Consider the following 14876-nt stretch of genomic DNA (forward strand, 5'->3'; position numbering starts at 1 on the left):
GATTTGATGGTGGAATTCATTGTAACACACATGATGAAAGAATTTCCTATGGACCTCTATGTGTAAGTGTCTGTGGGGTAACTCATTGTGATTTCATTTGAAGTTTGAATTCAGGTGGAATCCTGTTCATACAGCAATCTTCTGGCTGAAATAACACTTTGTGGCTGGTGGGAAGCAGGATGAATTGCTTTTCATGAACTCTTCCAGTAACTTTTTCTACTTCAAAAATCCTCTGTGTGCCAGAAAATTGAAAGCAATTCAATTTCAGACTGTTTTCCTAATCTACTTGATCTAACACAAAGAGCTTTTCAGTCTAAAAGAAGTTTCATAACACAGAGTCATTGCAACAATCCCCACTTCCCAGAAGATGAATCTTGGTCTAGAAACGGAAAAGGCAGTTTTGAAAAAACAAGGATGACTGACATGAGGCCTGGAAGGCAGTGTGGGGAGGGAGGGAGGTTTAAGCCTGAAATAGCCTGCTAGGCAGCACGGGGTAAAACTTAGCAATGGGCAAAAGGAGAGAAGTGAACAGAGCTACTCATGAGCACTGCATGTGTCCCACAGGGGCCTCTCCAATGCTTTGTACTGCTTTAGCCTGGAGGGCAGAAGGAGGATTTAGACAGTTTGTTGGCTTTGCTGTGACTGTTTGTACAGTGCTGAATTTCCCCAAGGCGTGAACAGCACTATATTCTGTAGGAAAGATAAAGACACATGGCATGTTTTCCCTTAAGGTAACTTTTCAGCATGTTCTGATTTTGCCCAAATAACCTTGCAATTACAGTGCCTTTTCAAGGGTTGTGCAGTTCAATTGAGTTTGTGAGAAATGGTTTTTTAAATGACAATTGCAGAACTATTTGTAGATGGGTATAATGCTCCTGAATTTCACAGGAAAGGTGTGAAATGCTTGGACTCAAAAGCAACATCACATCTAGAAACCCCATAACACTAAAATTAATGAACAGTAGCAGCCATCAGTGGACACTTGTATCCATTCATTTTGGCATGTTTGTGCAGTCCTTTCACTGTACTCCGGTCTGAAACCATCCCATAGCAGACGCAGTTATTGCAGACCAAGTGGATGTTCTGAGTGCACAAGCGGTGTCATACTTCTCTGCAGTACATTTAAAAGGTGACAATATGAAGCTGCTCAAGGCTGGGCATATTAATATTTAAAAGAGAAATCCAGGTTGCTTAGACTAAGGGTACTTTTTATCCATTATGTGTATTATGAATCCTCAGCACGAAACTTTTAAAAACCAGAGACACCTGACCAGGATGGATAATTTCATAACTTGGCTTACAGCCAAGCAGATACAGAAGTGAAAAGATGCTGGGCATTGTCCAGTACCAGTAACATCAGAAATAAGAGGTTTCTCCCCAGAGTGATTGCTGTTCCTGATTTGAAGACAGCTGTCTATCCTAGCTGGTTTGCTTCCTTTTCTTGGTTGAATTTATGAGAATCCAATTTGAAATATAGCACTTAATGTCATGCTCAGCAATTATAAATAGTTTTACCTTTATTCAAAGTTAGTTTTAGTTCCTACCTCATTGTGGTATTTTTGGGATTATCTACAGGTCTGAAAAGAATAATGTATACCTTCTGCATATTTTTTTTTCAACAGCCTTATTTTTAAAGCCTTGTCTTGAACTTTTCGCCTCATTTTGAATAAATTCCATGCAAAGTTTTAGAATTTGATTTCACCGTGTTTATCTGATGTGCAGTGTCTTTCATGAGTGTCTTTTCAGAAGGATGTGGATTTTAATGAGATAATGTGTTTTTGAGAAATAGGGATTGGAGAAAAAGATATTTATCTTTTTTGTAATGTTTCTTCTATTTTTTCTACATGGCAATAGCTAAAAATAGCTTGGCCTAACAAATTCAAATTTGTATGTATTTTTTGTCTTGTCCTTAATGATAGTGTTAGGGAATTTACTCATTGTATTATATTTTTACTTTGGGTGTTATGTGTGAAGAGTGTTTGTGCAGCTAAGAGTTTGTATGAACACTAGATGCTATAGAGACCTACAGGATTTGGAGACTTTACAAGTGTGTTGCCTGTATGTTGGGGGATTCCAGAGCTTGTTATGTGTATTGCATGATCATTCCAAAGCTCATACTTAAATTATTTTAAGTATGAGGGGACTGGAAAATTTGACAGAAATATATTTAAATGTAATTAAACCACACACCTCGGTCAGACTAAAAATCCTGTAGTTTTTTTGACGCCCTCATTTTCTTTAGCCTCGTCACTGGGCACAGAGAAACTGAGAACCTCCATTGTGTCCCAATTTTACAATAATGTGCAGTATCTCACATATATGGAGCCTGCAAGTTAAGTAACTCATTTTACAGAGTTTATGAGGCCTTTAGGTAAAAGTAGCAAAGAGTGAAAAGTATTTATTAAACAGCAAACATGCATTTGTGGTCAGTCTAATCCTGTTGAGCTTAAACTGGCATACAGGCCCCTTTCTTTCATTTTGTCAGATTTCTTTTTTTGTGAGTGTTGGTTCCTCTTAGGAGGCCAAAGCCACAACTCCCATCCTCCTCTGATAGTCTTTGAGTTTGTTTATTTCCCTGCTGCTGATTTCAGAGATATTTCCAGGCTTGATGTAGAGCTGTGGGAAGATGCAATGTCATTAATCCTTTGCCCTCTCTTTTCCAGACGGTGCATTCAGATTGTGCACAAGCTGCTGTGCTACCAGAAGAAATGCAGAGTGAGGCTTCATTACACTTGGAGGGAGCTCTGGTCAGGTACTTGGCCTTTGCAGAGACAGTCAAATAGGAAAAATAGCTTGTTCCATTGCTACAGGGTTAAAAAGCAAGCAGCAGTTCTGTTAAAGCATCATTATGTTGCTTCTTAGTTGCTACATGCAAGCTGCCTCCTTCGGAAAGCCAGTTCATTATCATAATGGTAGCTAATTTACTTTCTTGTCTGTCATGCTCACCATGGTATCTAAATGTCTTTGTTTTTCTCTTCCATTACCTGAGTCCCTCTTTACCAGATTGGAGAAAATGGAGTCATGTTTTATGGAATAGTGTTTCTCTCTCACATATTTGTGAGTAGAAAGGAGATGGGCTCTTGGGTAAAGGAGAGGGACCTTGCTTTTCCTTTTACTGTAAGAGATGCTCACACCTAGAATAGTTGTGCAGCTCCTGAAGAGAGCAGCCTTGAAATGTCAGTGTGAGGGAGGAGAGGCTTTTAACTCTGACCTTTGAGTTGATGGTAGATAGTCTGGTTCATGCTACTTGCATCCAAAGATAGATAAATAAAGTAAATAAATAAGTATTGTGGGGTTTGACATAATCTAGTGGACAGCTTTGGAGGACTCTTATATGATGCAGTCATTGCGTGGGAGGTCTGAGGAAGGGAGTGGGAGAATGGATGATGAGACCTAACAGGCATCTTTGGTGGATATGGTATGTGCTTCAGTTCTTATCTAGCAAGCAATCAAGTAGCTCAGCCAGGAAAGTACAGTTAATCCCCTTGCTGTTGTGGCTTAAACAAGTGCTTTATGAAAATTCAAGGCAACATGGCCTTACCTGTGTATTCCTGGAGCTGTGCTTGAGACCTAGCATCAGCGACTTGCCTGGTGTAATGCAACTCCCATTAAAAATTTGAGAGAGGGTGGCGTTTGAAAGAGGCAGTTATGAGTGGTTTGTGAAGCTTTTCTCAATTGACACTGAGTACTTCCCTTCAGTAGCCCTGCCCAGCTGAGATGCAGGTACAGAGAAATGAACCAACAACCCGAGTCATTTTCAGTTACTAAATTTTCACCTTGTGTGACATGTGGCCCATTCAGACTTTCTAAATTACTCCTGCAGAAGGTGAAGCTGATGCCGCTAATTAAGGGATTAGCAGTTCCTTTTCAGTTGTTTTCCTCAGAACAGAGCCCCTAGAGGCATGGCTGCAGCATAGTGCCAGTTCAAGAGATGAGTGTGTACATTGTGGATGTCTGTTGTGAATGGAAATTGCATCTGACAATGTGTGTGATATCTTCTCAGTTACAGTGAACCAGAGCCATTTCTATTTGGCCAGGCTGGCCTGGGTCTTTTCTACACACTGGCAGAACAGAAGTTTGAAATGTAGCACCTTTTGCTTGAAAGTATTGTTCCACAGTTCAGGGAGCACACTCTTAGGCATCTTTCAATCCTTAACTTTCCCTGTTTTAGGGGAGGGGAAAAAATAGAAATCCTTGGACACACTGAGATTCAGCATCTTGGGATATTCTTGTTAGCAGTCTCTAATTAACTGGTGTTTATATAGAGCTTTGGAAACATCAAGTGCCTCAGAAGTGTTAAGTACCACACATGCTTTGAAAGCAAAGCAGTAACATAAAAACACTTGGATTGGTCGGGTTTCTATGAAGGAACTGGAATGTCTGCACACCTGATGTAGCTGAAGAGCTCCATGCTTACTATAGATTTCTGTGTGTTTAAGGAGATCCTCTCGTGGGAGTAAACTACCATAGAAAGTTGCAAAAAAATTTTTTTACAGGATGTTGAGGTAAACAGAGTTCTTTGGTAACTGCTGAGTGGTTTATACAGGCTGGAAGGCCCTGGGTGAAGTGGTACACACACCTGTAGAAGGGCAGGTCCTGGCTGCTCCAGACATGCTTCTAGAATGCTATATATGTTGCAGAATAAATGCTAATTGCCAGCCCTGTCTTGAGATCTATTTCATACTTAACTCTTACCCTGTCAAGGTTGCTCTTGATTACCCAGAATGCTGCTGCCTTTGATGTGAAAGAATGTCTCTTTCTGTGGTCTTGCTCTATGTGACAGACAATTCCAAACCGGAGCACAAGACTTCTGAATTAATTTCTGTCTTTCATATGACCATCAGGCTTTTATTTTGGATTGAATAATCAGTTATCACTGATGGAGGAACAGCTAAAAGGGAGCAGCTATTCACTGTAAGGTCTGAGATATCAGGTTGCCCCATCAGGTGTACTCTACAGAAGGTCTTCAAGCCCACACTTGTCTTCTAGAATGACAAAGTGTATGATGACTGAAGCAATGCCCCTGTGGTGCAGCATGGATAATAGCAATGGAGGCCCCCCAACAGAGCTGAGTGGAACAAAGAAGCTGGAGGGAATTTGTGTAAGGATGTATTGAAAGAAAGGGAGAGAATTCTACCTGGCACGTAAAAGGAGGAGAGTTTTTTCAGGCAGAAAATTGAGTGGGAGAAGAAGACAAAGAGAATACTGTGGGGTAGGTAGTCAGTATAGGGTGCGGAGGAACTGAGATAAAGGTTGTAGGTGGAAGCAGTAGCAGTGTATGGAGCCTTCTGTTCACTTGCCAGTTCTAATGTTAGCTAATCTCTAATTAAGGAAAGCCACTTGTGTGTCATCTGATGGATTGACGCTCTTCCGTTGTGGATGCTTTGTCTTCAGTATGGAAGGCCAGCAGCACTTTGAGAAAGTTTCTGCATTTACTTTTTTTTGTTTTAATTTGCAGTGATGGTAGAGAAAAGCAGTGGATCCAGGTGCTTTGGCATCTCTTGGGACACATATCAGGTTGTTTATGCAGTCTGTAAGACTTTATACTTTTTTAGATATGCCACTATTTGGCACATTGTTTCCATATGATCTTATTTCTGTTGAACTTCCTTTTGCAACATCTGAGTTTAAAGAAGAACAATATTGTTACAGAGTCTTTGGATGTGATCCAGCCTTAGCTTCTCTATTAGAATAATTTTTTCACATTAAGTAAAGGGACCAGGGCCATGGCACTCAAAGCAGTATAAATCTCTAGCTGTGCTGACCAGATGACCAAGAATGTTTAAGTGACAGAGAAAGATGCAAGGATTTGAGAGCTGAAAACAGGATTGACAGAAAGGAAAATCTGTGGGTGGCAAAGTAGTGTGTAGAAGCTGGCTCTAGCTAAAAGCAGTGTGAAAATAAATATCAGATCACTAGTGGAGCTAAATTCTGGAACATCTTAAAAAGAGGGCTGGAGAGTGAAAAGAAGTTGTAATCTGATTAACCTATGAAAGTGACTGGCAAATGCAAATGCAGTTAGATTCAGATACAGAGATATCTGTTGATCTTGGTTCTTTTTTAATAGGCCTTTTCAGCTGCCTGTTCACTTCAGTTCCATCAGTGGTTAGTGTGCAGCTCTTCCCTTTGAGTGCTGAAGAAAACCTTCAGGTTTTTCACCACTGACAGTGTACCACTGCTGGTGGCTAGCCTGGAAATTTGGCCAAGGTCAGAAACTCTATGTGGATATGACTGTGTTGACCTGTTTGCTTGCAGACATTTTGGCCAACTGGAAATCTCCTGAGCTGTTATGCCAGGTACCTTACACTTTTTAAACATTGATGATTACACTTGAATGTCAAGTGTAAGGTACTTCATAGAGCTGATTAGGAAACTTTGGAACAGCCAGTTCCCTGTTTTCAGAAACAGCCCAGTGTTCTTGGGCTAGTTTGTACAGCACTTGTGTGATGGACAGTGCTATATAGGTTGTTGTTGTTGTCAAGCATGTATAAGCTATGCCAGAAGAGTTTTCATGAGTCATTTAAGCTTTTTATATAAAAAGACCTCATTTCTTCAACTCCTCCCACCTCAAAATTAGCAATGCTTGAGCAATTCACTCTGAGCTTAGGGGGTGCAGGTAACTTTGCAGTTGCTATGGTTTGCTTCAAGCAAAAGCTATGTTTAAAGAAACAGAAAAGCAATACTAATAAAGACTTTTAATAGCAAGAGTAGAGCCTAAAAAAATCTGAACTATAATAATAGTAATAATGGTGAAATAGCTGGCTGTTGGGGCAGTTGAATGCAAAGCAGGATTAAAAGTGGGTATTGCCATTAGTAAGTGTTGAAGATCAGTTTCCAAATTGTTTTGACATAAGACTATAGTTCCTTATCTTGTAGCTTAGTTAATTTGGTAGATGCAGAATGCACTGGTAAAATAAGCATGCTTCAAATATGTAGCACTATCAAGAAGTTAATTTTTCTCCTTTTTCATTTTAGGGTCATAAAAGCAGACTTTTACAATGCTACTAGACAAAATATACTTTTTTATTCCCCTTTTTGTCCACTCTTCAGATCTTTTTGTCAGGTTCTGTATTTAAAGCAAGGATACTACTGCATTCAAAATCTTTTTGGGTGAGTACTAAAAACGTGAAAGGTTTCTCTGTGGAAGATTTTAAAATAAAGAAGCAATTTTTTGTGAGGGAGAATCTCCCCCCTGACTTCCAGTATATATAACACTGCCCTTATGCAGTGCATATTTAAAATGGTATTGCTTAATCACTTTGGTTTATTATTTCTGTGACTGAAACATTGATTACTGAGAGTATGTTATCTACGTAATTTCTGGTTCTACAACTGTTGATCAGGTCTGCTTCAGCCTTCTGATTTATGTTGCTGAACAGGCTGGAAGTCAGGTGATGTTGTGTCTTCCCTTCATCTCTAATCCAGCTGTCACTGTCACGTTCTGCTGCAGCTACATAGCACGGGAAGCTTATCGTCTTGCAGCTCTTGTGGAGGCAGGATTCACACACTGGTGTACCAGACAGTCTAGTTCACTGGCAGAGTTCCTGGTCACTAGATGCCATGAGAGTTTGGAAGACCGTAGAGCTGCTTGGCCAGTTAGCAAGTGGCTTAGTTTCTCACACAAACTAAAGGCTGTAGCTGTTATGTGCCATGGAATACATACTGGGAGTTTGCACCCCTTTAGGGGTCCTGTTTTCTTCACTCATAGGAGTGTTGGTGCTTGTGATATGTGGTACTGTGTTGGCACAAACTGGGTTCAGGAAGGCAACTGTTAATCCTGTTATATATTTCTGGGAATTCAGGAAAGGATTGAAATTGAAACATGGTTTTATAAAATAATTTTTGTTTCTAGTTGTGGTGTGTGTTGTGGGTTGATACTCACTGATTTATTTAATTTGTACCCCTGGGAGCACTCGATGTTACCCCAAAGAAAACCCCAGTCCCTTCTTACAAAGCTCACTTACAGGCAGAAAGATGGGAAGGTCAGAAGGAAGACTGCAAGTGTCTACTTGTGGTATTCTGCTGTCATTCTCAACTGGTGGGACAATTTCATGCTCACCTTTCCATATGACCTCCTTCTATTAAAGCTAGAATATTTTCATAAGAACACTCCAGCCACTTGGTGAAATGTCCTGGTATTAAACTCTTTAAGAAGGTAGTGTAAGAAATGCAGAAACTCAGTGGCTTTCTTGTAAAGGAGGATGTTCTAAATTCCCTGCATGGGTTATTTTTTGGAAGCATCTGCTTTTACTTAATTCTGGTTTACCTTTACTTTATGTTAACATATTCTAATACCGATGATAAAGAGTTTGACCCTGATAGCTGATGAACAGAAAAAGAATAATACAAGATTTGGTGCTGTTATTGATCACCTGGTGAGATCAGGATGCGAATTTCTCAGCAGAGCATTGCTCAGATGAGCACAAAGGGAATTTAGTAATTTGCATGGATAAGTTTAGCAACCTTTTGGTCATCCTGCCTCAGCCTGGCAGGTCTCATCCAGATACGTTGCTCTGTCCTGTTTTGAATAAAGCTAGCAAGTACTGGAGAATTTGAATCTCTAGCAGTTTTCAGATCACAGTGACCTAGTGGAGATGGTGTGATAGTTTCTCCTGGGAAATGGTTCCATTGATGATAGAAGTGTTACAGCTGTTCAAAGCTGTTTCTTTCTCTGCCTGGAGGGGTTGCAGCATTCAGAATGCAATAATTTATCCCTGGCCCCTTTTTGTGTTCAGGCAGTATCACTCCTAGGTTCCTTACCTTGCTGTCTTTCCATGTTCTTACACAATACTTCTTCTCTTTCTCCAGATTTTCCACCTTTTCTGTTTTAAAAACCCAAGCAAAAAGTGCAACTGTAACTCCCAAGACTACTATTTAACAGTGTGAACCTACACTGTCAGACAAAACAGAATTCAGCTCAATACTACTCTTCCCTCTAAAGAGGGATGAAGCTTGTAGGTGTATGCTTTTTTTTTTTTTAATTTTATTTTTAAGGAAAAAGCATATTGTTCATCTGAGCTTTAACTAAAGTTGGAAAATTTGTGTTCTTCCTTATTGCTTGCTGGATTGCCATCAAGCAGCATTGCTCTGGCATCAGCAATCAGCATTTCCATTAAGCTTGCAATTTCACCCTGTTGATTCCATTTAGGTGGGAACAGTGAGTTCCAAGGATGGGGGCTGTATAAAGAAAGTGAAGGGTTGGAGGTGAAATAGCCTGCTTGACTGATCCTGGGAGCGATGGGTTATGCCAGCATGTGCTCCAGCCCTCTGGCAAGCTGTTGATTCTCATTAAGAAAACAGCCTGCTTTCATGGATGTACCCCTGAGAGCGAGTCATGGGGAAAAGAGGGAACAGCTGTAGAGTGCTGGTGATGGGGAGCCTGCCAGTTGCCAGCTGCTTTTTGCCACAGAGCTGTGGTGGCTGGCAGGAGGAACTCAGCAGTGCCTGTGGCAGCAAGCCGGGAGGGTAGAGGAGCGTCCAGCCAGGTAATTGTTACAGCAGTGAGCAGGGTGCTCCCTCCTGATCAGAGCAGAGGGAAGGAGCTGGAGCATGTTGACTAGTGATGTTGACAGAGCTTTTATTGCTTCCTCTGCTCCCCTGAGAGGGGACTGCAGCATTGGTGCAACAGTCTTGTTTTCTGGTGCTGTGGGTGATTGACAGGAAGCTGCAAGTGCTGTCCCTGAGTAATTGGTTCGCTTGTCCAAGGATGCTGGGATAGTTTGTGCCTCAGGGAGTTCTGGTGCATTAGTTTGTAATAGCAATGTAACTATTTCTTGGACACGCTTCTTATTCCTACAACTCTGTCTGGAAAATACCTCTGTTTGTTCTTTCCTGTCAAACCCAATCTGTAGATACTCATCTCCTCCTGAGTCTCTTTTGATCACTGTTCTTCTGAGTGCTTGCCAATGCTCACTGTGGCCAGATCTGCACCATTTTAACACTTAGGTCATCTCAGAATGGCATATTTGAGCCTTTTGCTTCCCTAAATCTGAATTGCCTTTCAGGTATAGCATTTTCTAGAGGTGATTACTCTGTTCTGGGGTCTCTTCTCCTCATAGGTGCACAGTGGGCTATGTGGTTATCCTAGCTTAGCCCTTGTGACTTCCAGTCTGGAACAAGAGAGTGGTCTGGTCCGTGGTTGTGGTATTGTTGTGTTGTGAGAATCTGTTTTTTTCACATTCTGTACTGTAGTTCCCCTCGTGTAAGGGAATCATGCTGAATTTTGGAATCTGGAAGAACATATAAGAAAGCATTGTTTGGTCTATTTTTTTTTAACAAGTGTTTGATGGAGACCATTTAGAGACAGAACACTAAGCATAGGTGGACCTTTGATCTGGCCAGGTACAGCCAGGGCTCCTCATTTTGCTCTATTTATACTTCCAGTGCTGTTGCAGATAGAATGGTCCTGTTTTCTCTTGTCTGTTGGAAGAACTGAAGCACAGAAAGACCAGTGATGCTTCCTGAAGAATCTAATCCACTTTACTCTCAATTGTGGCCTTAGTTGCACTAAGCCTTAGCAGATCTGGCTTACCATGTGCTACAGTGAGTAGTGTGGACCTTGCCTTGAGAATACATACACGTGAACAGGGTGGCTATAGAAGATCCAGGGTGGTTACTGTTCTGCTGAAGCACTTGTAGGCAGAGGACTTCTCTGCAGCATGGAAGTGTTGCCCAGATGTCATGATCAGCTGCCTTCTCATGATATATGGGTGGGGATCCTTCTGAGGAGGCTTTGATTTGAGACATGGGGAGGAGGATGCTGAATATACTGGTGACTCAATGGTAACTTCTAGAGGGAATGGGAAAATCACTGTTCTTCCCAGTATGCCCTGAAAGTTGAAGGGTAGAAAATTGGAGGATTTTAGTAGAGCACTAGATCCTGTTAATGGCTGTTACACTGCAACTGAGGAGCCCTCACATCTCTTTCTCCCTTGCTGCTTTCTTGAGGGCCATTATATGCACCATTAGAAGATTTTTGACCTGTAAGCGCAGCAGATGCAGTGACAGAGGCCTCTGTACTGTGCTCAACCCGTCCAAGCTCTCATTGATGAGTGTCTCAGGGCTCTTCTCTTCTGCTGTGTTGTGCAATAACACATCAGAGCCTTCTGATGCTCCTGGCAGAGTCTGTGCTACATTCTGACTTGCCCAGGGGATGATACTACTACTTTTTTCTCCCCCTTTTCTCTTGGTCTATCTCCATGGTCCTGTTGCATTACAAATGATCCAAACAGGGAACACTGAGATGCTAAAAAAACCCAAAACTATTGTGTGAATCCCAATTCACATGGGGCTGAATATATTTCTGTTTGAAACAAGGCTTACAGGGAAAGAGGGTAAATCTGCTGTGGGAATAGGAATAGGGGAAGGAGGGAGTGAAGGGCATCTGTAATAGGAATTACCTCCTTCCTGACAGAGAAAAGGAGAGATGGTGGCTGCCTGCAGTCTTCTCTCAGAGGATTGGTTTGGGGGAGGGCAGCAAATAACTGAGCAGGAGTACTGCTGCTCCTTGGCAGACAGAGTGGCTATGGGAGATGATAAGGGAAAGTGTCTTCAAAAGCAGCTGTGCAGAGAAAGAGCTAAGAGGTTCTTTCACTGCAGTCATTTCAGTTTAAAAAGTAGAGGAGGGTATCTGTGATGTCACTTTTCATCCTTTTGCTATAATAATTTTTTGGAGAGAAAATTGCCCTAAGAACCAACCTGCTTTATACCACTTTTCACACAGAGCCAGTCACATGGCTCTGTGTCCACTCAGCATGCTTGTCTACTTGGGTTTCAGGCTGTAAACATAGTTGTCCAAAGCTGTGTTCTCTTCTTGTTGATTTAAGAGGCACAGTCAGTGCACTCAGTTCAGGTCACTTACATGAAAATACTGGTGGCTGCTTGTTTAGTTAGAGCCATCTCCCTTTATTGCTAAAGAAGTACTAGTGACCCTGTTGTATTGTGAAGTTATGGATATCTCAAGACTCACCACAGTGGGTGTTTGGGTCAGGCTAATGAATGCCAAGAACAGATATCTTTAGGGAGGAAAAAAAAGGCTTTAGAGGGTATTGCAAAAATGGTGCTTTTTTCCAGTTAATGCTGAAATAGATCTCATGCCCAAACCATCCATTGCTGTTAAATCCTGGAGCATAATTTGGGATAAGGTGGCTGAGCCCAAGCAAGGATCATGTTGGTGTCTGCCTGTGCAGCTGGGAGACTGAACTGCTTCTCTGTTGGGAAAAAAAAAAAAAGGCATAATTTCCTGGCTAGTGTGCAAGGGCAGCCTGCAGGTGGGGTATGAGAGGCGAGCAGTTGATTGCAGCAGGGAAAAAGTGACACATCTGGTTTGGCTTCAGATTGCTCAGGAACAGTGGCATCAGTGCTCCGTTGGAGCTCGAGGGCAGAGGGGTGTTCAGTCAGTTGGACTTTCCTCTAAAGGTTTATTTTGTGCGTGTAATTGTTGCTGAAGGGCACTAGGCATATGAAGCCAGATCTAAAAGTTGTTAGTTCTGAAAACTTCAGGGCATAGCTGTCCTCATTTTCAGTACAGGGTCTGCCTTACAAACAAACTACAGACACGGCAAAGGGATTTAAAGGTTCCACAGTGTTCGTGTTCCTTAGAGACACTTGATAGAGGCTGCTGCAGTGTGTGCTGGCGTGGAAAAAGATTGGTTGCTCTTTTAGCATCAATGTAGTGTATATCCCAGTTAGGAACACTGCAACTTCTTCTGGAATGTGTGGTTTCCTAACACTTGATAAATTTGTCAGTGCACGGCACACAGTGGCTGTAAACCTCTGACGGATTAGTTCTTCTGACCAGGCTCTGAGCCCAGCACTCAGTTTCTTCTTCATGTGAAGCATGTTCCTCTCCTTCCTAGTTCTTAGGGAAGGAGCAGCACAGGTTGTTTTGAGTGGGCTGTGATGCAGTGCAGTTCAGGTATAAATACTGATTTCAAGCAGAGGTAATCTCGTCTTCTTTCTAACTGAAACAGGAAAATTAAACATAGATTCATCACAATGGCTGAAACAAATGTAGGGAGAGAACAGAGCTAGTTCTCCTTCAAGTGTTGTCACCAATACAGGGCAGTACAAGTGCTTCAGGGTGGTCTGTGAGAAGTGTTGCAGTGGGCAGTTGTAGGGTGCTTGTCCTCGTCATTTGGTCAGTGCTTGTGCTCTGGACAAATACGCTCGTTCTTTTCAAAATAGTTCTCCTCATCATGGGCAGCTTTCATGTTCACTGTTTTTGGATGTTCAGTGGTGGCTTCTTGTCACACTGTGCCATGACCTGCTGGCAAAGGCCATTCAGCAGAGCTCTTGCAGTAGAGCAAGAGGCAAAGAGATGAACGTGAGGCTTCTCACAACTTGTCATAAGAAATCCAGAGCTCTGCTACTTTGCTTCCACAAACCCAAGCTGCCGGTAGTTGAACAGCAGCACCTGTTCATGAGCTGTGGCCCTGTGGGCTTTCACGGCTGGGAAGGAGGTAAAGCCTTGTAACTAAATGCTTGAAACTCCGAGATGGAGAGATGGCTGATGAGCTGCTATGACAGAGATGCAGGGCAGCTGTCTGCAGTCCAAGGCACTGACTACAGGAGACTTTTTTGCTATGGAGGTTTGGTTACCTTGGCAACCTGTTTTTAGCTGGATCTTTGCTCCAGTGGAGAGCCCATCTGTACCTGCTACTTTGTTTTGAAACGTTTGTTTTGCAGAAAAGTAACTGACAGGGGTATTTCCAGAGCTGTGTTATTGTGGAATCCAAGCTCTGGTTTTGGTCCCAGGAGTTTGTCTGATGATGGGGTGATGATGGCGTGGAGAGTTATGTGGCTGGATTGAAAAGGTGTGAATGAATCTGCTTCATGAGGTGAGCTGCAGACATGGAAGGGAGAAATGCTATTACTGATGGTTAAATCCTGGAATAGCTCTGAAAGATACATCGCTTGCATGTCTGGAGTTTGCAGAGAACTTTGTTCGTTCCTGGTTTGCAGTTCAGCATCAGCCACCCCCTGGAAGATTAAACTGAAGTAGCTTCTGCCTGTGATGAGTAAATACCCTCCTTGGGGCTGTAGGCTTCCCTTTGGGTGTGCATATATAAACTTTTGATACTCATGGTGAACTTCTAGTATTGTAAAGTAGAGATTGCAGGACTGCATTTAGAATCTGACAGTTTCCTTTAATTCAAGATCTGACCGGTGTGTTCACATCATTTTGCTTGTAGGTGTTTTGATTTTACCTCTGTAATCTTGAAGGGGATGAGTATCTAAATTCTGCCCATACCTCATTCCTGTTCCCTGTGCTTTACCTCTTCCTCTTTCATAGCCTGTACTTTGGGCTGAGGTGAATGGTTTTTTTCTGCATTACCTGTGGAGCTCTCCCAAACCACTGCTTATTTTCTCACAGGTTACTGGGTAGTGTGTGATGCTTGTGTAATGGTGGGGGGGAAAAAGGGATTAACAAATTCTACTTGTGCCTTTAAAAAATTGGAGTAATGCCTGGTATTGTTCTGTTGGATGAAGTTACCAATTAGTAGATAATTAAGAACCTTTAAAAAAAGGTGTGTACAGTGTTCCAGCATTGACTTTTCATGACATCTTAATTCAGACGTTTTAAGTCTTGAAATCTGTTGACTTCAGAGCAGAGAGTACATTAAGAACCTCTTCCAGTCAGCCTTCAGCTTTTACTCTTGAACAGCTATAATGCAGAAGAAACTAGTTTTCTGAAAATCTCAACAACTAGAAAAAAAAAGATAAGGAACTTTACATTTTATTAAAGTGCATGGAATACAGTTGTTTATTGTAAAGTCTCTTTGATTAAAGCATTTTTAGCCAACCTTTTTGTTAATTACCACTGTTACTAACTGATACTGGGTGGTTACAGCAGGAGCTTTTGTTGTTTTATTATT

At 41.8% G+C, this 14876-nt stretch overlaps 1 protein-coding gene across 4 annotated transcripts in view; it reads left to right on the forward strand.

Moving 5' to 3' along the window:
* ARMH3 (armadillo like helical domain containing 3) overlaps window positions 1-14876 on the forward strand; it is a 124201-nt gene that overhangs the window by 36271 nt on the left and 73054 nt on the right. For all 4 annotated transcript variants that reach the window (XM_069019858.1, XM_069019860.1, XM_069019861.1 and 1 more), the window contains exons 19-20: window positions 2-62; window positions 2664-2752. In XM_069019858.1, coding sequence (XP_068875959.1) covers window positions 2-62; window positions 2664-2752 — 150 coding nt within the window. The remainder of the gene's footprint in view (window position 1; window positions 63-2663; window positions 2753-14876) is intronic.

Source organism: Aphelocoma coerulescens, chromosome 6, assembly GCF_041296385.1.
Source record: "Aphelocoma coerulescens isolate FSJ_1873_10779 chromosome 6, UR_Acoe_1.0, whole genome shotgun sequence".
Classification (NCBI taxonomy): domain Eukaryota; kingdom Metazoa; phylum Chordata; class Aves; order Passeriformes; family Corvidae; genus Aphelocoma; species Aphelocoma coerulescens.